The 21474-nt window shown below is 42.6% G+C and overlaps 1 protein-coding gene across 1 annotated transcript in view; it reads right to left on the bottom strand.

The window, feature by feature from the left end:
• Window positions 1–14399: 14399 nt before the first annotated feature.
• The window catches only part of EDEM1 (ER degradation enhancing alpha-mannosidase like protein 1), a 133466-nt gene continuing 126391 nt past the window's right edge, over window positions 14400–21474 (bottom strand). The window contains exon 12 of the mRNA XM_086939212.1: window positions 14400–21330. Coding sequence (XP_086795338.1) covers window positions 21241–21330 — 90 coding nt within the window. The 3' untranslated portion in view covers window positions 14400–21240. The remainder of the gene's footprint in view (window positions 21331–21474) is intronic.

Here is a 21474-nt window from a genome sequence, read left to right as displayed (position 1 = left end):
ATGGAGCCGTTGGCAGCATGGGTGAGAATTGACGCTCAGATGCGGGGTGTCGAGTGGCAGGCGGGCCCCACCGATAGAATTGCACTTTACGCGGACGATGTCCTATTTTTTCTTACGGACCTGAACAGGTCGGGGCCGCGAGTCCTAGACATAATGCGGATATTTGGTGAGGTATCGGGCCTCCATCTGAACCAACGAAAATCTGTGCTGTGGGTGTTGGGGGAGCGTGGTGGTCTAGGACCCTGGGCGAAGACACTACAGGCAGCGACGGGTGGCCTTCGGTATCTGGGTGTGTTTCTGACTGATCTGGGCGGTGTCTCCTGGTCGCGTAATGTTGTGCCCGTGTGGGAACGTGTACGATCAGACATGTCCACCTGGTCCCGCATGCCTCTTAACGTATATGGCCGCTCAGCCATTTTCAAGATGGTGGCCCTCCCGCACCTGTTGTACCAGCTACAAAATCACCCATATCCCGTTTCCCCGCAGTGGTTCAGACAGGTCAACTCGACGCTTAGTCAGTTTCTTTGGTCCGGGGGAGTGGCGAGAGTGGCGCTGCGCACATGTTTCCTCTCCACATACTGTGGCGGCCTGGCGACGTCTGATATCCAGTCCTATTACCAGGCCTCCCTGTGGTGTGATAAAAGCTGTGAGGTGACGTGATTCTTCTGCTAACACCACCTGATGATATGCCGATCTTAAGTCCAAAGTGGAAAATATGACACCTCCTCCTAGCATGCTCACCACTTTGTTGATATTGGGCAGGGGATGACAATCTACCACTATGTTTGCATTAAGTGCTCTCAAATCTATGCATAGCCTCAAAGATTTGTCTGGTTTGCGTGCCAAAACCACTGGCGAAACCCACTCTGACGATTCTATCTCTTCTATGACATCATTCTTTAACATGTCATTGAGTGCATCACTTAACTCTTCTCTAACATTCAGTGGTACAGGTCTAAGTTTTTGTACAACTGGCATAGCTCGTTGTTTAAGCTTAATTGCATGAGTGAAACCAGATAGTCTACCTAACTTATCCGAAAAAACTCCAGGAAACTCATCCGAAAGTGTCTTCCAAACATTGCTCTCTTCCACAGATTTGACACTTTTCACCAACATATCACAATCATGTGACACCATTACGGGATCTTTGTTGCGTGGATTCAAAGTAATATGAAGTCTGAATTGATCCCGCCACCCCAATACATTTACTCCCTTTACAACAACATACAGTTTGATATATGCAGATTGATCCTTGAAATAAATCATGGAAGCAATATACCCTATGAAATCAATACTAGAACCATTAAAACCATTCGCCATAACATCAGGAGGACTCAAATCGCTCTTTGAAATAATAGACTTGTACATTTCATCAAAGTACTTCTCAGTTATGATGGTCCAAGGAGACCCAGAATCAGCCATCAACTCTAATTCAACTCCCTTAAATCTGACAATACATTTGGGAGAATCCAAAACATCTTCCTCAAGCAAACTTAAATTTATTATGGACACAATCATCCCACTTAGATTATTAGATGCGTCAAACACAACAATTTCACCACGAACTGAGCTTGAATCAAAATCTGTCTCATCTCTCACACACCAGTACCTACTACTTCTTCAACAGCAGCACAGGCGTGGTACATCCAACATTTTTGGACTATTTTTTTTTGAAAATTTCATTAATCTTGAAAGGATTCCAGAGGCTTATGGATCTTGGAGTGTAACTTTAACACACGCTTCCATGAATATTGGAAATTATTGAACCATATCTATGTGGATTTCTGTGACATTACATTTTACCTCCTTTGATTCAACTTAAAGCTATTATTGGAACTGCATCTGGGAAAACGCTGGACTTCGCTGAAACTGCGATCGCTGTGAGTCTTTGCTGCATTTTTCCACGATTTTATAACTAAATAACATTTATTTCGCGTGTGTTTACCTTTGAAAGTGACACGCGAACGAGATCGTGAGGCTGCAGTTTCCGTGCACCGCCGTGAGCGAGGAGCCGTTACCATGGATACAATTGCCAAGTATCACGTGACGCATGACGTAATGCGCATTGCGTGAGCAATCTCCATGTTTGTTTACCTTTAAGGATCGTACAAGCGCTGCCGAGTGTTGTGCGCTTTTCCTGAAGACTTCAAACTTATTTCAAGACTTGCCTCTGGAATTCATACAAGCGCTACACGTTTTCTGAAGTCTCTGGTAAACGGAACGGTGTTTATACAACGGAACTATGATTGGAGGTATTTCAACAACGAGAAGTTAAAGACTTCTACCGATTTGTGTTCAAGCTTATTCACTGAAGTGGAATATCGCTGATATACACAGCTTGTGTACTCATGAACTAGAGTCCAATTTACTTACAATATTTTGTGTTTTGTTTCATATAATTTTATTTCACTTTCATCTCGTTTTTACTAATTTTGAGCTGATTGTATTTACTGTTTAACAATGCAGTTTGACCCCCCCTTCGAAATTTTTGCAAAGTAAAGGTGACCCTCCTATTCCATGGAACAGATGGAAGGAGGAGTTTTTAACTTATTTAAAGGCCATAGATGGGGAAAGGATGGGAAATGAAAGGAAGAAAAATATTTTTCTCCATTGTCTAGGTTCCGAAGGACAAGCTAGCTTTAGGAATTTACCACCTGTTCCTGGTGACGCTGGTGTATTTGATGAAGCTATGCTTCGTGTGGAAACACGTTTTAAACCCACAACTAGTATAGCATTAAATCGTTATAAGTTTTATACCAGGGCCCAAAAAGAGAATGAGTCGTTTGATGACTTTTTAACAGGTCTCAGAGCCTTAGTAGTACCATGTAATTTTGGTAATATGACAGATGAGATGCTTAGGGATCAGATAATTGTAAATGTTAAGTGTAAGAAAACACAAGAACAGTTGTGGATTGTAGGGAATCCAACCTTATTGGAATGTATTTCTACGGCAAAAGCTTTTGAACAGTCTAACAAATGGATGAAAACCATTGAAGAAACTAGCAATAAGAGTAATAGGAATGACAAATTGACGGATGAAGTGGATTCAAAGTAATATGAAGTCTGAATTGATCCCGCCACCCCAATACATTTACTCCCTTTACAACAACATACAGTTTGATATATGCAGATTGATCCTTGAAATAAATCATGGAAGCAATATACCCTATGAAATCAATACTAGAACCATTAAAACCATTCGCCATAACATCAGGAGGACTCAAATCGCTCTTTGAAATAATAGACTTGTACATTTCATCAAAGTACTTCTCAGTTATGATGGTCCAAGGAGACCCAGAATCAGCCATCAACTCTAATTCAACTCCCTTAAATCTGACAATACATTTGGGAGAATCCAAAACATCTTCCTCAAGCAAACTTAAATTTATTATGGACACAATCATCCCACTTAGATTATTAGATGCGTCAAACACAACATTTTCACCACGAACTGAGCTTGAATCAAAATCTGTCTCATCTCTCACACAAGAAATTTCTTTTTTTCTTAAATAACCACTTTTGTCCCCACTTTTCTTTTTATCCTCTTTACAGGAGTTAGAAAAATGACCAACTGTACCACATTTGTTGCACTCCTTGCCCAAAGCAGGACAAAATTTGAAAGAAGCTACATGGTTGTAACTCCCACACCTATAACACACAATACGGTTACGTCCATATTTATAATTTTGGGGACCTCTAGCAACATTGTTCATAGCACATACTTCATCCGTCAATTTGTCATTCCTATTACTCTTATTGCTAGTTTCTTCAATGGTTTTCATCCATTTGTTAGAAAAGGAATTGTTGGGATGCGTATGGGGTGTTGAACACTTTCGGAATTACATTTGGGGTGCAAGGTTTTTGATACATACTGACCATAAACCGTTAGTAGGTATTCTTTCACCCGGAGGAGGTTTAAATGCAACAGCTCGTATTGCTAGATTGAGGTCACGTTTGCAGGAATATAGCTTTGATATAGAATATGTACCAGGAAAACTGAATGTGACAGCAGATTGTTTGTCTAGGTTGCCATATCCTTGTACTGAAGGTGATGAAGATACTGAAGTTGTAACTAGTATTTCTGAACTGTTTTCAGGAAAATACAATGTCATATCAGAAGATATGTGGATGAAAAGCATGAGTGAAGATGATCTATTGTGCAAAGTGAGAGGTTATATGAATTTGGGTTGGCCTTCTAAGGAACTCATACCAGCTGAAATTATGCCCTTCTACAATGTTGCTGATGAGTTGGGCATTGAGGGTAACCTTTTATTCAGAGCTGGAAAGTGTATTCCACCTGTGAGTGTTAGGAACGTTATTTTACAAATGAGCCATGAGTGTCACATGGGAATGTCATCCATGAAAAGATTAATTAGATCTAATTTCTGGTGGCCTGGAGTAGATAGACAGGTAGATAAGTTTGTTAGAGAATGTCCTGACTGCATTGAAAGTGATAAGACGTGCAAGTGTGATCCGGCACCTTTAGTTCCAGTGAAATGGCCAGATCATCCGTGGCAGAAATTAGGGATTGACATTGCTGGTCCATTTAATTTTTTACCACAGGAGTGTAGGTTTGCTATTGTTGCAGTGGATTATCACTCCAAGTGGCCTGAGGTCAAGCTGGTACCTCATCCTAACACTGATAGTGTTATTTTATTTTTGAGAGAGATTTTTTCAAGAGAAGGTTTTCCTGAAAGCATCGTATCTGATAACGGTGTGCAATTCAAATCCTCAGAAATGTTAGAGTTTTTGAATACTTATGGTATAAAGCATTGCACCACTACTTTATATGAACCACAGGGAAATGGACTGGTGGAGAGATATAACAGAGTGCTCAAACAGGATCTAATATGGGCTCGGAAGTCTGGTGGAATGTGGAAAGAAAAATTGAGGGAGAAATTGTGGTTATATCGTATAACACCTCATGCCACAACTGAAGTTTCTCCTTTTCGCCTGCTGAAGGGTAGAGATCCTGTATCTTGTTTGTGTCCTTGGTGGTTCAAAAAGAATGTTTACCATCAAAAGGCAGATTTGTGTGTCAAAGATGTGGCTGAGAGAGTGGAACGGAAACAAGACAAGTACAAACGTGATTATGATACCAGGATGAAGGTTAAACAACCAGCTTTCTTTGTAGGGGATGTTGTTAGAATTCGTAAGCCAGGTTATGTAACCAAAGGTGAGACGAAATTTGGCAAACCTATGAAAGTTGTGAGGGTTTATCACAATAGTGTGGTTACACAGGATGGTAAGAGATGGAATGTCAGAAGGGTATCTAAATGTATATCTTGATCTGTTTCTTATACTTAGTAGTAAAATGTCAGACTAGTATTTCATTTCTTTAAGGGGGAAAATGTGTTATATCCTTTTCCATACATATTTAATTCATGATTCCCTTCTGTACATATTTCCCTTTTAAATAGAATGCCTCTTGCTATGTGCACATGCACATTGTCTGTTAGATTCCATTGGAATTGTTATGAACTGAAATGTTATAACTGAGACAGACAACTTGGAGAGTGGAAGTACTGTGCTGCAAAGAAATAAATCTTGGATTTTAACTTGGATATATTTGATCTCCTATTGATTCTTTACACTCCCACCTTCTGATCTTAAATGAGTGGTGGTATGGGGACCGGAGCGATCCGGCCTATGCCTTGGAGAGGCATCTGATGGCCCCAGACACGTTACATACCATACTCTACTCAGCGCCTAGGCGACAAAGCCTCCCAATGGTCACACAGACGGTATATCGTGTATGGCGTGACGCCCTTTGCCGTATGGGGTGTTGGAACAAACTCACAAGGGAGACTCCTCTTTGGCGAAATGGGCTCTTACCCTCCTTGGCATCCCTCCCGGGATTTAGGGACTGGGATGCAATTGGAATATCGGCCCTGGGACACGTCGTCAGGGGCACTACCCTAAAGTCATTCCAGGAACTACGTGAGGAATATGATATGCCCCAGACCCAGTTTTTTAAGTACCTTCAACTTAGGCACGCCATCACACCCACCCTGAGGGGCTTGGGCTCCTTGCCCGAATTCAGCCCTCTGGAGGCCAAAGTATTCATGGGGGAGCTGGACGGTAAAAAAATATCCACTATATATCAAACACTGGTGACGCATTGCTCGACCTCCCTAGATGGACTACGAGATAAATGGGAAAGGGATGTTGGTCCACTAGAGGAAGAGGACTGGAGGGAAGCACTTGAGGCCCCGAGAGGAGCTGCCATCGCGGTACGTCTACGGTTCATTCAGTTCAAGTACCTTCACAGGGCTTACTACACGAGGGAAAGGTTGTGGAAGGCGGGCCTGATTGGAGCCCCAGATTGCTTGAGATGTGGCACCTTTCTCCATACTGTATGGGCGTGTGCTGGGCTGCAGAGGTTTTGGTCTGGTGTGTGGGACTGCCTGTCTGAGGTTCTGGGTTGGGAGCTCCCCCGCTCATCTCCACTGGGTCTTCTTCATGTTATGGAACAGGTAGGGGGAAACATTTATAAAAGGCATCTGCTATTGCTGGGTCTTATTGTGGCCAAGAGAGACATTGCCCGTGCCTGGAAGGATCCTAGGGCCCCTCTGGTAGGAGTGTGGAAAAGGGGATTAGACTTCTACATGGGCCTGGAACGCCCGATCTTCGCAGCTAGGGGCTGCCCCTGGAAACACTATAAAATCTGGAAGCGATGGGCGGATTATCGTGGACTGTGGCTGGAGCCGCCGCCACCTGATCGGCCTGTGGAGGAACTCTTGGATGCTGGGCCCGGGCCGTAAGGCACACACACAAAACGCTTCTTCTTGCCTCTGTACTTGAATGTTGTTTCGACGCTGTGCCAGGGGTGGTGGGGGGGGGGGGGGGGTGGTCTGGGCTGGGGATGTGGGAGGGTGGAGGAAGGGGGGGATTTGGTTGCATTTCTTTATCTTGAACTGTTGACCGTATTGCTTTCCTGTGTTTGCCATTATGATGCTCACAGCTCCCCCTATTTCCGGGGTGCTGTGCTTGTTATGCAATTTGTCAACACCAAAATAAAAATCTGTTCTGAAAAAAAAAAAAAATGAATATAAACACACCTCAATATCAGAGTATATAGTTACATAAAAATCAATATAGAGCCGAATCTACAAATATAATTCATTTGGCATAAAAGGCATAATATGATGAACTCCAAAATCAAAATGCAACAAAGGATAGAAGCGGAGTCCAATTCTTTTCTCTACTCTGTTCTAAATGAAAATCCTACCTATTTCCCAATATACTATCCCAAAGGTGTCAGCACTTGTTGACTTCCTAAGAAGTTCTCACGTCAAATGGGTCCGATAGCTTAAAGCTATGGAGCTCGCTCTAAGATGCTCCTTCTCCTCCGAAATAAGCAGAAGTCTCCCGAATCTGTCCCTGCGCATTATACAAAAAGAAAATGTTCAACCCACAATAAGACACATGATACACTTTTCCATATGCAACATTTTTTCAGTTAGTTTCCACAGAAGCTTTGATTAACTCGACTCTTCTTCCAGTGGCCTTGTGTTTCAGATAGGCCAGGCACGAAAGGCATCCTCCCTTTTCACCTTTCAGACTTCTTCAAAGACATTCCAGGTATCTCCTTAAATCTAAGAATAACGAGGTCGAATTCCTGCACCTGCAGTAGGATGAGAACAAACTGTCTTCGAGCACAAAAAGGATTCATTTAATTATAATTCTTGAGCAGCCAAGGAGAAAAGAAACTTAAAACAACCTGCAGTTTTGTGCCTACAATCCAGGCAACTTAAACCAAATACCAATTACATTACATGAATATAATTTTATCCGGCACATTACACATACAGGAATGATAAGTTTCTTTAATACATACAAAGGCTTACTTAAATGTGTACACTACATTTCAATGCTAACATAACTCAAATAGATGCATCTTAATAATCATGAAAGACTGCAAACGATAAAAATACATGTGAGTGCGTTTAAACCATGAGTATAGTACACCCATACAATTTAGATTGCTGTAAGCGCTCTACGGAGAGGATTCCAATGGCAGTCTGAATTTGCAGCCATTAAAACGGCCTTTCACTAAGACCAAATAATTTACCTTGAGGAGAGACTGTTTGGCATGGCGGCGTCGGCTGGTTCTGGACCTGGCAACTTGACATTTGGCCAGGGCAGGCTGATCGTCCACTGGGCTAGGGAGCCACTCAGGATAATGGGGAATAGAGCCTTGCAATACCCTCCCCAGAAGCAGGAACCTAAGACTGCCATGTGGTGGAATGAGGCGTCTTGCGATATTCCCAGAGGAATTAATATATGGCTCACCCATAGGGCTGTTCAGTGGTATTTTCAATTCTGATGACCTCGTTTAAAGTTCTCATAACACGTTCCATTTCCCCGTTCACTTGCAGCTAAGGAGGGGTGATCTTCCGGTGGATGATGTTCAGGGATATGAAATCCTCCATTACTCTTGTCCATGAAATGGGGGACTATTGTCAGTTCGCGTAGCAGTCAATGGGTGGCCATGTTTTTCTCCAACTTCAGTAGTACCTCTTGGGCTCCGTGCGATGTAATAATTTCTACTTTTGGGTAGTTAGAGTAATCATCAATGATCACCATAGAATATCTTCCATCTGGCAGACTTCTGAAATCAATGCTGGTGCAAACCCATAGCTGTTGGGTCCTTTCTCAGTTTCTCAATCAGTCTGACCCTGTGCCTCATGGGAACAGTCCAGCCCGAACTGCCACAGCCATGTCTTCCCTGGTCCGGAAACAAGCATCCTGGGACCGGTTTCTAGCATTACAGCCGTCATCAGCTAGGCTAGCTTGAATCCAGGGGCAAAGTGAGCAAGGGACTCACGTTAGTCCGGCTGGACTGTTCCCATGAGGCACAGGGTCAGACTGATTTGCATATGGCCATGTCTGAACTGGGGTGGCAGAGTGAGCTAAAGAATGGTGATGGATTAAACCCAGATCAGTTGACTGGGGGTGAGTGTTTGATTTGCTCAGACGCTCCGTCCATCATCCCCTTTTGTATCGCTTTGTTTATTCAGCAGTTTAGAAGTAAACTTACACGGGTTTATTCCAAAGCTCTTCAGCGTACAAAATCCCTAATGGACAATTCTAATTATCATTTCACGAGGTTTCCTTTGGTTAATGCAGTCCATAAAATATTCTGGAAGGTGCTGAAGTGGGCCCTTTGAAGTTATTACAACAAGAACGAAATCTATATTGAAGCATCAATTTGCATCGCAGCAGGTTGAACTCTAGTATAGTGGAGCTTGGGAGGTTGCTTCCGGCAATCGTTATAAGGCGCGAAAATTGTTGCACTGAATTTTAACTAGTGAATCGGCCAATGTGTATCTAATCACAACCATTGAGTAAATTAACACTTGAATGAGTTTGCATTCAATAACTTTAGATTTTAGTTATGTCTGGCAGGATTGGATTGGTAACACGTGCACTCAGAAAATGGCCGAAGGGCCAGTAGCCGAGTCCTAGCTGTGGGCTGCTTTTTTGGGCAACCTGGGGGCTGTCTGTGCTGTTAGGGTACCACCAGCCACCCAGTCGGTGCCTGAGTGGCCTTTCTAGCGGCAGATGGACAAAGGTATCACTCCCTTTCTCTTGCTGGGCCGGCCATTAATGTATGCTGATTGAGCGGGGGCAGGGGGCCTGAGTAGAAGTGGCCTCACTTGCATTCATGTGTGGCTCAGCAGTGTTAACTAATATGTGCATTTTTATTTAATCTAAGTGCCCCACCCCCTTTCCTTTCATACAACTTCGGTGAAGCAGTGTTTTGCAGAAAGGCAATACGCAAATGTGGGCCACTTTTTTTTGGTGTACCCGGACTGATTTTGGATCCCAATCCAACCCTGATGTCTGGGCAGGTATTGTTCTTTAATAGGCGCATAGGTATAGTGTTCAGAGAGAGCTGCATACTTAAGCGACGCAGTGACGAAACAATAGCCTCCGCAGTGCATGGGAATAGCTTCAGGGGGCCCCCTCTGGCACTGGGCACGAGCGTTGGGCACCTGGCCTAAGAGCTCCTGCTCGGGTCCGCGACTCTTTCGATTTGCTTGTCATCGATTAGCCATCAGCCCTTCGTTTTTTGTTGTTTTTTTTAAAGCTTTTGTCCAAAAATAATAATGTTACTTTTAGCTGTATTGATTTTAATGTTATTACTTTTGTAGTATACAACTAACTTGGGTGTCTTTAGAGCCATATTGAGTTTTGATGCAAAAGTATGGTGCCAGCGGCATACTGAAATATGTTTATCTTTCAATCTGCCAGCTTCGGTGGGCATGCTCTTGGAGAACTGGAGGTGTCTGTCACATCTGCTAGATAAAGGTTAAAAAAGAGGAGATAATATGTAGCCTTGCTTCAGCCCTTATTTTTGCCACATAATAATTTAGAGGTTAATTGGATAATTACCCAAGTGTTTTTATAATTGCTCTGAATGATTGTGGAGGGATGCTACGTTTTGCAACGTCTGCCTATCATTTGCCTCTATGGAGATTATCAAGGGCTGTTGTAAAATCTATGAACGCAGTTTGCCCTTTGCATTCACAGTGTCCTCCACAAGTATGGACAGAGATAGCCAGTTGTCGTCTATAATGCAGCCTTTCTCAAATCCAGTTTGGAAAAAAGTTGTACAATTTTTTTCAATTGCCCATCTCTCCAGTTTTTTAAGAAGGAGTTTTACCTAGACTTTTCCAGCAAACTCTACAAAAGCAATTAGCCTAAAATTTTGTAGCACTTTGTTGGAACCACTTTTTTGTGACTGGGGACCAGCAAGCATCCCGCCAGTTATCCGGAATTGCTTGATATATTAAACAAGAGCTATACAGAGCTGATAAAATATTCACCTATTGTGATGCTGCTTTTTAAAAATAATAGTGGGCAGAATACCATTCCAGCTAATCAGGTGACATTGACATAAACTTCTGATGTTGGCAATCTAGGTAGCCCGCAGGATATTTTCTGAAGATTGCTGCTTCTGACCCACAAGGGTCATCACTGAGCTCGACCCTCTTCAACATCTACATGGCCCCCCTCGCAGCCATCGCCTGACAATCCAGCCTCAACATCGTATCCTACGCCGACGACACCCAGCTTATCTTCTCTCTCACCCGAGACTCCATCACCACCAAACTCAATTTCCAGGAAGAAATGCAAGACGTAGCAGTCTGGATGACCAACAGCTGCCTTAAACTCACCGCCGAGAAGACAGAAGTCCTTGTCCTTGGGACAACCCGTCAGCACGGGACAACACCTGGTGGCCAACCGCCCTCGGAAGCCCGCCTACCCCCTCAGACCACGCCAAGAACCTTGGCCTCATACTCGACTCATCACTCACCATGAACCGACAAGTCAACACCGTCACATCTAGCTGCTTCAACACCCTCTGCATACTCCGCAAGACCTTAAAATGGATCCCCCCCTGAGTCAAGGAAGATGGTCACCCAAATACTCATCACCAGCAGACTAGACTATGGAAACACCCTCTACATCGGCACCAACAAATCCCTACTCCGCAAACTCCAGACTATACAGAACACTACCGCCAGACTCATCCTCTGCATCCCCCAGCATGAACACATCAGCCAACACCTGCGAAACCTCCCCTGGCTCCCCTTGGAGAAAAGAGTCACCTTCAAAATCCTCACTCACGCCTACAAATGCCTACACAACAACGGACCCAAATACCTCAACAACAGAATCAACTTCCACGTACCCAAAAGAAACCTCCGATCTTCCAACCTTACACTAGCCGAAACCGCAATGAGCATGTAATAACACAGGGGGGTGTTTCTGGCTAGCCTAAAGCAGATCTTGATGCATGAAAGAATCCTTTGCACTGATTTTCTTTTTTGGTTTAAGAAAAAACAATGAAAAGTTTCTTGTGAACAATCAATGCATAAGCGAAGGGCTGTTTTCAGGTCAATACGTTGGAGCTGTTCTTCCTTCTTGAAAGTGACGAGTCAGTGCATATACAAGGCTGGCAGAGTGATGGATTGCCCATGTGAATAGGCATGACTACCTTGGGCAAGAATGCTGCTTTTGTCCGGAGGACCCTGGGAAAAAGAATGAGAATGGTAGCACTACAGACAACACTTGCCGTTCTTTTACTTGCCTGGCCAATGTTATGGCGATGAGGGAAAACTGCTGTGATGGATAACAGCCAAAGAGAACAACTGTGCATGGGTTCAAAAGCAGTGACCATCAAGTACGCGAGTACCAAGCTAATGTCCTACTGCAGATGAGAAATGGAGTTTGCAAGAACATATAGACCAGCCTCTCCCAAAATAATACACCTCACAATGGGTGGCTTGAAGAGGGATAGTTGGTCAAGAAAACAAAAATGACAAAAGGGCAGAGAGGCAGTGCTTAATTTGAGCCGGTGCAGCCTATGACGGCCACCTGCACCTATTTTTGGGGACCGGTGCGTCTTTCTCCAGATCAGATATTGGCCACAAACAGGGGAAAACACACAGATCACAAAGACGAAGGAAGAGAGATATGGCAAAACCGTCATCAAGGAGGAAAGCAGGAGCCAGTAAGACCCAAAAATAGGGCAGGACGTGTCTGGTATAAAGTGGTGGATTGAAGACTACCAGCCTTGATATTAAGTACACCAACGTTTAATTGCATGGCCACTGGCTTCTGAACAGAGGTTCGGGCACCTGCGCTATCTCTTTTACAAACTAAGCACTGCAAAGAGGTAAATTTTAACTGTAGCCACAGCAAGGGCTTGACAGGCCAAAGACAAACAGAACAGGAAAAAAATCTGATAACTAAACATTGAGGGGTTGTATGTTTTGGGAAGGGCAGCAAAGATCAATTTTCTTCCAGCGTTAGGCAAAAACAGGTCGGCCATTGACTGGAAGCGGTTTACGACTAGTTGAGGTGAGTCCATTGTCAGCAATGAGTCATCGAGGCATAGGAAGACTGGCATACCGTACTCCTGCAGGTGAAATGTAACTTTCACAATCACTTTTGGGAATATCCAAAGTGCACTGGTCAGGCCACATGGGAGCACGGAGAACTAAAAGTTCTTGTGACCTACCTGAAGTCGCAGATAGTTTCTTCTGGACTCTTGCATGAGTATGTGGAAACAGGTGTCCTGCAAATCAAGCATCACCATCCAGTCTCCTGGATCCAGGGCAGGCATACCTTGGGCCAGGGTGAGCATTTTGAACTGGTCTTTCTGATGGAAAAAGTTCAGAGAGTGAAGATCTAGGGTGGGACAGAGGCCTCTATATTTTTTGGGCAACAGATAATAACCAGAGTAGCAACTTATCCCAATTTCTAATGACTGCATATTCTGTACTGCTCACTTGGCCAAGACAGGCAAAACATCTCCTTGGAGAATGGGCAAGTGGTCCTTGGGGAGGTATTGCGGTGTGACTGGTGGGCAGATAGAAAGGATATGAAATAGCCATGTTTCACGATCTGAAGGACCCATTGGTCTAAAGTGATGCTCCTCCTACCAGGCAGGTGAATGATGACTAATTCCTACCGGACGATAAGCAAATTAAAACAGATTTTGCAGTGGCTGTGGAAAACAGTGGAGGGAGAGAGGGGGGTGCTGGGTGGAGCATTGTCCTTGGGAGGCCTGGACGTTTGCAGTCTACTCTGTCTCTAAAGCAAAAGGTTTGGGAGGCTTGCTGTTGCTGCAGCTGAGGCCTGCATTGGCGCCCGTGCAGGTAACCTGGCCAGAAGCCTTCAAAGGGGCTCATGTTCTGTGGAACAGGCAGAGCTCTAAGGCAAATTCGGCCTTCGCTCCAAACTGGTGACTGGCATATCAATTCGGGAATGTTTGACACGTGAAGAAAAGCTTGTGAAGCACATTCAGGCATGGTGCCTTAGCATCACAATGGTGTCAAATGCCCAATACAGACAGTTGGTTGCATTCAGACCAGATCTGATGGGATATTTTGTTGCATTGGGACCGTCCAAAAATGGCCACTGTAAAGGGACCCAACACAGTTATACAGGGTGTGACGGATCTGTTCCGCAAGCCACATGACACCACCTACCAAAGCAAAGGGAATTGATACCAAAGTTTAAGAATTCAGTCTGATGCCTGGGGATATTCAAATGGAGAGGAATCTGCAGTTAGGAGTCTATCAGAACACATATTTCATCCTTTTATCTTTGTTTCGCCACATTCTACCTAGCTGTGCACTACATTGACCCTCACTGGGCTCCTGAGAGGCCTCTTGGTATTACCAGAGGAATGCATAGAGTAGGATTGGTGTACATAGGCATGGGCATGTTTCATTGAGCAAAGGTAATATTATTGTAACCTTAAGTGGAATCGAGTCTTTTCTCACACATTCAAATAAGGTAGCTTTTCCAGAGCTGCAGAAACATAAGATGTTTTAGCCATCAAAATGTAGAGTGCCGGTTTAAATAAAACACAGAGGCAAAATGCATATCAATTTTAATAGAAATTATTTAAAAAACTAAAATTTCTGAAAGACATTTGCCAAACAGTTATAAAAAGACATTTGGCCCTCCTATAAATTGAATGAAATTCTCACAAACAATGATTAAAACACAGGATTTTTAGTATCTGTTTTTGTAAACCACATCCATCTATCTCACTCAATTTGGCTTTCACAAACTTAAGTAGAAGAGTGCAATATCATGGACACCAAGAAACAATACAAATATAATTCAGTTACTACAACTCTGGGTGCATAAAAACAACCTGGCACGACAATGTCTCCACACTCAAATAGAACAAAATTAGGTTGAGTCCAGCTATGGGATACTGGAATGAACAGTAGAGATTGAACACTCAGGAATCATCTATTGCAGGAAATGTTTTCTCTTTCTAGGTGCGTGGAGGAAATAACATACTGGTTTTGAGGAGCATCTACAATAGCACGTATATGCAACCAATACATTTAGTAGTTCAGGCAATTGTTGTTGTGAGAATGGAGACAGTGTCCTTACACCCACTGATCGAGCTGTGCTCACCCACTAGCTGTGGACCTTGAGTGAGAGACATGTAAATAAGAAGGAAAAAAGTTTCAAAAAATATATGGCTTTAAACCTCGTTTCAATATTGCACATTGAATACAGAACTTTAACAGGCTGCAGATTAGCATGTCTTGATCTTGTGTTGATACGTAAATTATGCAGCATTTCCTGGTTCAAAACCAGCACTCTAATTCCCCCCTCCCCCCCAAAAAAAACGATGCTTCTGGGAAAAAACAGCAACAAATAGTCTACAGCCTTCAAGAACACTGTAAAAAAAAAATCAGGACTCATTTCACCCTGACAATTTATGGCTAGAATGCACATATTCATTAAACATTTCTCAAAATGTTCATCTCTGGACACAGGCAAGCGCCTACTTAGATATAACATAATAAGCAACCAGTAAGGTGTGTCTTCAAGATTTTTTGAATCTCAGCTCAAATACTCCAAGTCAGGGGACTAGTGAATTGGCTAGGGATGACATACTAATGTGATATACTCTGAACTTTTTCTCAGTTCTTTGTGCTACTCGCACTACAAATACCAAGATGCAGAGGGGCGATCCGGTGGAGAGGCCAGCAGAGTCGCACCCTTCTTTGTTTCTGATTTAAGGGCTCTTGCGGGCCCCCAAAGCTGACGATCTTATTGGAGACGCACCTGCGCGCCTAGCAGGCAACGAAGCCCTTTACAGTTGAACGGCGGCTTTCTCTACCACCCCTGAACTTGCTCTACTGATGAGGGATATAAATCCCGAAACCTGGGCCATGTCTCGGGTCTAGAGACGATGGAATTTTCAAGAACATACTAGCACCAACTAAGGTGATATACTCTGAACTTTTTCTCAGTTCTTTGTGCTACTCGCACTACAAATACCAAGATGCAGAGGGGCGATCCGGTGGCGAGGCCAGCAGAGTTGTGCCCTTCTTTGTTTCTGACATACTTATGAAGTCAACTAGGCACCAACAAATTCAACTGCTAAACAGAAAAGAAGAGTTCTTGGGAGACATGGAATAACTCATCCAGGGCACCAATTTTTAGCATAAGACCACTCATCCTTACCGACACACGAGATAAGAACAGCAGGAAAGCAGTTAAAGAAATTACGTATTTATACAATTTTGTGTAAACAAATAATCCAAAAGACAGGCCCACCCTTGACAAACACCCCTGTGAACCACTACAATAGAACCCTGTTCACATCTTTTTTCATGATCAAATTCAATGACAGTGAATATGTACTATAACTGATTTACATCCTATTCCTTCAAGAATCCTCCCTCAGTTAAGATGCATCTTATTACACAAATAAGGGTATCGGTATAATTCTTATTCAAATTAACATGGGCTTTGGAACACTAGATAAATTAAGGGTGTCAATAAGACAACTGATTAATACATTCCTTAAAAAATATGTTTAAAGGTGGAAAAGCCCATATAAATCATTTGAATCCTGATGAAAAGGGGCAGTAAAATGACCTGAGAATTTGTTTCTGCATTATTCTTTTTAAAGACTAATGGGGTCCTTTAGACCTTGGAGAACTGCCTGATAGGTCAGCAAGAGACATGGCCTACACTCCCCTGGCAGATGACTACCTACCCTAAAATGAGATCCTCAATTGGGGAAGCTTTATTCCATCTGGGGAGCTGTCAGGTATTCGCTCTACTGAAGGCAATTCATTTTTTGGAGAGGGTACCATATATATCCGGCACTCACTTGCCAAATTTTTGTTTTCAAGAAACAATCTATTAAAGAGGGTCATTTTGTGGGGAAAATTGGCTGTGGCATGCAGAGGCCAGTGTTTGATTTGTCTGCCCGGCAGGGTTAATCTAGTGAAGATCGCTTGCTCTAATTTGTGCACGGCAACTGTCACTATGACATGCCAGTCCAGCGGCTTTCAGGTCAAAATTTTACAAAAGTTAAGTCTGTTGAGGCTCCACCATTGTAAGATTTGTGATTTCCCAACATCCAGAAGAACTGCATGTTTTTGCAGAGCAGGAGATCCAACAGTTTACAGTAGGGCACCAGCCCCACAAAACTTTAAAACATATCCCTAGTACTGAAAAAAATAAAGGAGTTGACTTCAGAAATAGGAATTACACAAAACATCTAGTTATAAACAAAGTGAGGCAGACGTCATCAGAGATGGGTTAGGGACATTTGAAGTGAAGGAAGAGACTGAATGGATTTCTAATCATCTCACAGTTATCCTGCCATTTCGCAAATATAAAATAGCAAAGATTATATGAGGACATGGAAGGGCATGCTCACAACCAGCAGAGAAAGAGCTCATAAAAAAGACTGAGGTTACTTTTCAGACCGTCTATCAGGAATAATTTAATTCAAATGCACTACTTCTTCGGGCAACCCAACCAACTCTGAGAGATGAACTAAATTAAATCTGGAACAAGAAAAATAATCCTCAAATCCCACATTTTTATAGACTTTGCAAGGACACCGTTTTCTGAACGCTTAGACATTTGTGGCAATTTGCTTCTTATAAGATGTGTATGGCAGGATGCTTCCTAATATGTGCAGTTTGAAACATCTCCACAGAACTTCCACAAAAGAAACCTTTCATATGACATTGGGATAAACTCGATCATTTCACCAGTTAACAAGACCAAAAACAAGGAAATTTCAACGCCTGAGGGTAGAGCTACAACAGTTGTTTCAATCGTGCCAGTAAACATTGCAACTTAAAAGAAAAACTAACATTTAATACAAGACATTTGATCTTCTGCATCTTTTTGGCACGGTCACCACTGGATGCCCTGGTAGGTGAACATTCTCATTCCTGCTTATTGTCAAGCTTGCCCAGCAACACTTCTTATGTTCTTGACGAGGCAAAGCCAAGGGCCTGAGAATGGTCAATCACTATTGTTCACATTTTCAAATGGCACATAGTACTGGAGATAGTGTTTTTGATGGCTGCGCTTTGTGACAAACAGGAACTTAAGCACTGAATATAGGATCAGAAAATGTAGTAAAAATTCAAAACTAGGATTAAAATGTGGTCTCCTAATTCTGCAGCCCACATAGTAATCTACCTCTCCTCCCTCTAAGAAATATTACATGGTAATCGTTTAAATAGTAAACATTTGCTTACGTTTCTATGTAGCTGAAAAACTAAACAGATAGTTGTGAACTTTAAAAGATCTGTGAACTATGCAAGCAAACAGGATTAAATCATCTACAGAGCAGACATCTCAACACTACGGCTGTTAATTACCATTTTAAGATTTATGAACCAGTCTAGGATGTTTTCATAGAAAGGGTGATACTGTTGAAGGCAATACTTCTACAAAGCACCCTTTTAAAATAATTAGCAGCGACTAAACTAGTAAGGATTGCAACTGTTCGGTATTCGGGAATAGCTTACGTCTAAGTTCTGCTACTTTCCCATTAAGCTTAAAAGGGAGTACAGTGCAAAAGAGTACACCACACAGGTGTCTATGCTTAAGAGGGGGGGTGTGAGGGAATGAGGGCCAGCATTGCACACTATACAAGTTTTTCCTCAATGTTCCATATATAAAAAAAAAGTTATACATGGATTTCATTAATAATGCTGTATTGGTACATTTTCTGACCTCACCGCTACTTATTTTTGACCTGTAATGTTGGAGGAGGATTTGAAGGCAGAGGTCAGACCAGTAATGGACAATAAAGGATATTATAAATAAGCTAAATCAGGTTTAGGTGGACAGCAGACTGCCTTGCTCAATAGCTTAGAACTGTACACATGATGTTCACAGCATAAATCAAAAATAATAGTTCAGTACACGCATTATTAAAAGTTGCATACCTTATCCTACACTAGCAATAGATCACTCCATGATGAACAAAATCATTTCAACTATTAAAACAAATTATAAAAGATTTGTTCTTCCCCAACACTGGTAAAGATGACTGGTAAAGGCAACTATTGGGAGCCTGCAGGTCTTTTTCCAATGAGTTTTCACAATCATGTGATTTTGTAATGGAGCAATGGGAGATGTAAATGTTATATACAAAAATGCCCTGCATAAAACGTTAACTAGAATCAATTCATGACCTGAAACAGACTAGCAGGATGTACATAAGGCACGGACCGCAGTTTAAGCACAGGCACATTTTTAAGAATACATCATATCATACTGCTCCGTTTATACGTTTTTTTGGCAAGCTTTTCCGAGCATTACTGTAGACTAGGTCATTAAACACAAATATCTGTCCAGTTTCCCTTAAACGATGCCTTCATACTCCGCTTCGAGTGCATACTCCACTTGGTTCTGGCAAGTCCTCAAAACTAGGATGGAGGCTACACAGAGTGCACCAAACCTAGTTTCCCTCAAACATTTATCCAACGTGCAGTGCACAGGATACCCTCTCTCCCATCTATAAGTCCATGTAGAACAACTTACACAAAGCAAATACTTCAGGTAGACTTTTGAAAATCTTCAAATGAGAAATACTGCACACATCTATAAAAAATAAAAAAAGGCACTTGGTGATAAACCTCCGTTGCACACTGCCTGTAATGGTGAATATTCCCTCAGCTTGAATCCACTTACGTGTGACCCTGTGCACAAAATACCCAGGAAAGGAGCAGAGGATAAACATCTGACATGCATCAGCACGTTATAGCTCCGTAGCGGATGCTGCACGCTTCTCTCATTTTCCCACCAAACTCCAGCTCTTTCAACCAGAATATCCACCAGCCCACAGTCCCCAAAGCACAAGTCGCCAAAGAACCCTCAAGCTTGTTCAAAAAGTCACACACACAGAGTAAGCCTAGAAACCTAGCAAGGCAAGAAACAAGGATTTCTGAGCAAGACTGCTGAGGAAAACGAAGAGGGTCACCAGATGTGTGGTAGCGGGAACCAAGGAGCACACTGAATTACAAATACCAAGGTAGTAACACTAGAGTATGGCACAAACTGTACAAAGGAGCATCAATGTACAGTTAGGGGATGCAAAGCACCAAATTGTGGCAGTAGTGGGTGGGTGGAGGAAGGACCTTGGGGAAATACAACCAGGAATATCTCACACAATACTTGAGCATTTTCTTCAGGTTTTTCACTCCTGAAAATTTAACTAAAGTAGGAATACTGTGAAATGTTGGGCAAAGCCAACAAAGTTGACAAAATAAAATCCAGCTTTGTGCCAATACAAATAGGATTTCTACAGCAGTAGGTGGACAGCAGTGTCTGATTACAGGATGGGGTGCACGTAAAGCAGAAAAAGTAGTAGACTGGCAACCACATGTGATGTGTGCAACTGTAACTGTAAAAAGGTCAGCTGCCAATGGTCCTGGCACCAGGCTGTGTCTATGTTCACACCGGTTCTGAAGACAAGATGCAGTTTCCTGTGCCCATCCCCAGGCTCCAGTAGAATACAATATAAAAACATTGGAAAAACGTGAATAAGTGAAACTCCAGGTTAAGTCATAATTCGATCTGCCATGGAGGAATGTAACCTTCAATACATGATTAAAATGAACCAGTTTCCACATCTCCATGACACTCACTGTTTAAAAAAATAAATGAACAAAACAGACTTTCCTTTTGTCCGACTTCTGGATGGAAACCTGAGCAACATTGTAAGATATCTGTGTCCTCGAAAATTGGCATGAGCACGAGTAGCGGACAATCTGACGAAAGTTACTGTATAAAAGAAACCCAAATTAGAGTTACCAGAAATGTCTCAAAGGACTAGACACTACTACTTAGGGGGTAAGAGAAATGTCCACTTCCGGTTTTCTACCGTCTGGGAGTAAAATCAAAATCTCAGAACCAAAAAGTTAGCATCTACCTGAGAAAGGGTACAAAAACACCACCAAATGCATGATACTGTGTCCAAGAAAACAGGCTTGAAAATATACACTTGTCAAATGTTAAGCTAAGAATAGACTGATGCCACTCGAATATGGGTGCTGGCTCTGCCATGAATTCATCCTCCCTCTTTTCCCCATAGCCAGACTGTGGGTCCGCATCCGGTCATGAGGAAATTTGCCGTAGAGCTGTGCTGTCAGATAGACACCATTATTACCTGGAAGACCTAAAGTGTGAGAACGCTTGGATTGTCCACGTGAATGTCAAACATACAGTTGCAGCTTTCGCCACAAAATCTTGGAGTCGAAGATTTTCAAGCCTTCACTGGAAGCCGTGAATCACAGGACCAGCTCATATTTTCCCAGGAAGCAGTTTGAGAGGTAGCTTTGCATTCTCTGTAGAGTTCAACATGAGTTACTCTGTAATTGCATCAATCCTTCTTGATGATTTCAGGAGGGAGAACATTGTCTAAATGACACCCACCATCTGATCTAGCTGTCGCATGTAGATGCTCTTCAGTGGTAAAGAGTATCGTCGCTCATCAGGCACGCGGTTACACTGAAAAGAGAAAGCAATACTATTAACTAAGAGTTAAAATAGTAAACGGCTATAGATTCAATCCTTTTCAACTGGAGAACAAGTACATCACCTCATAAGAATCGGCACCTTTGTTTCTAACTCAAATGGTTCAAAAGTAACTAA

Source organism: Lissotriton vulgaris, chromosome 9 (genome assembly GCF_964263255.1).
Source record: "Lissotriton vulgaris chromosome 9, aLisVul1.2, whole genome shotgun sequence".
Classification (NCBI taxonomy): Eukaryota; Metazoa; Chordata; class Amphibia; order Caudata; family Salamandridae; genus Lissotriton; species Lissotriton vulgaris.
Note: the sequence above shows the minus strand (reverse complement) of the source record. Positions and strands in the feature narration are given on the sequence as shown.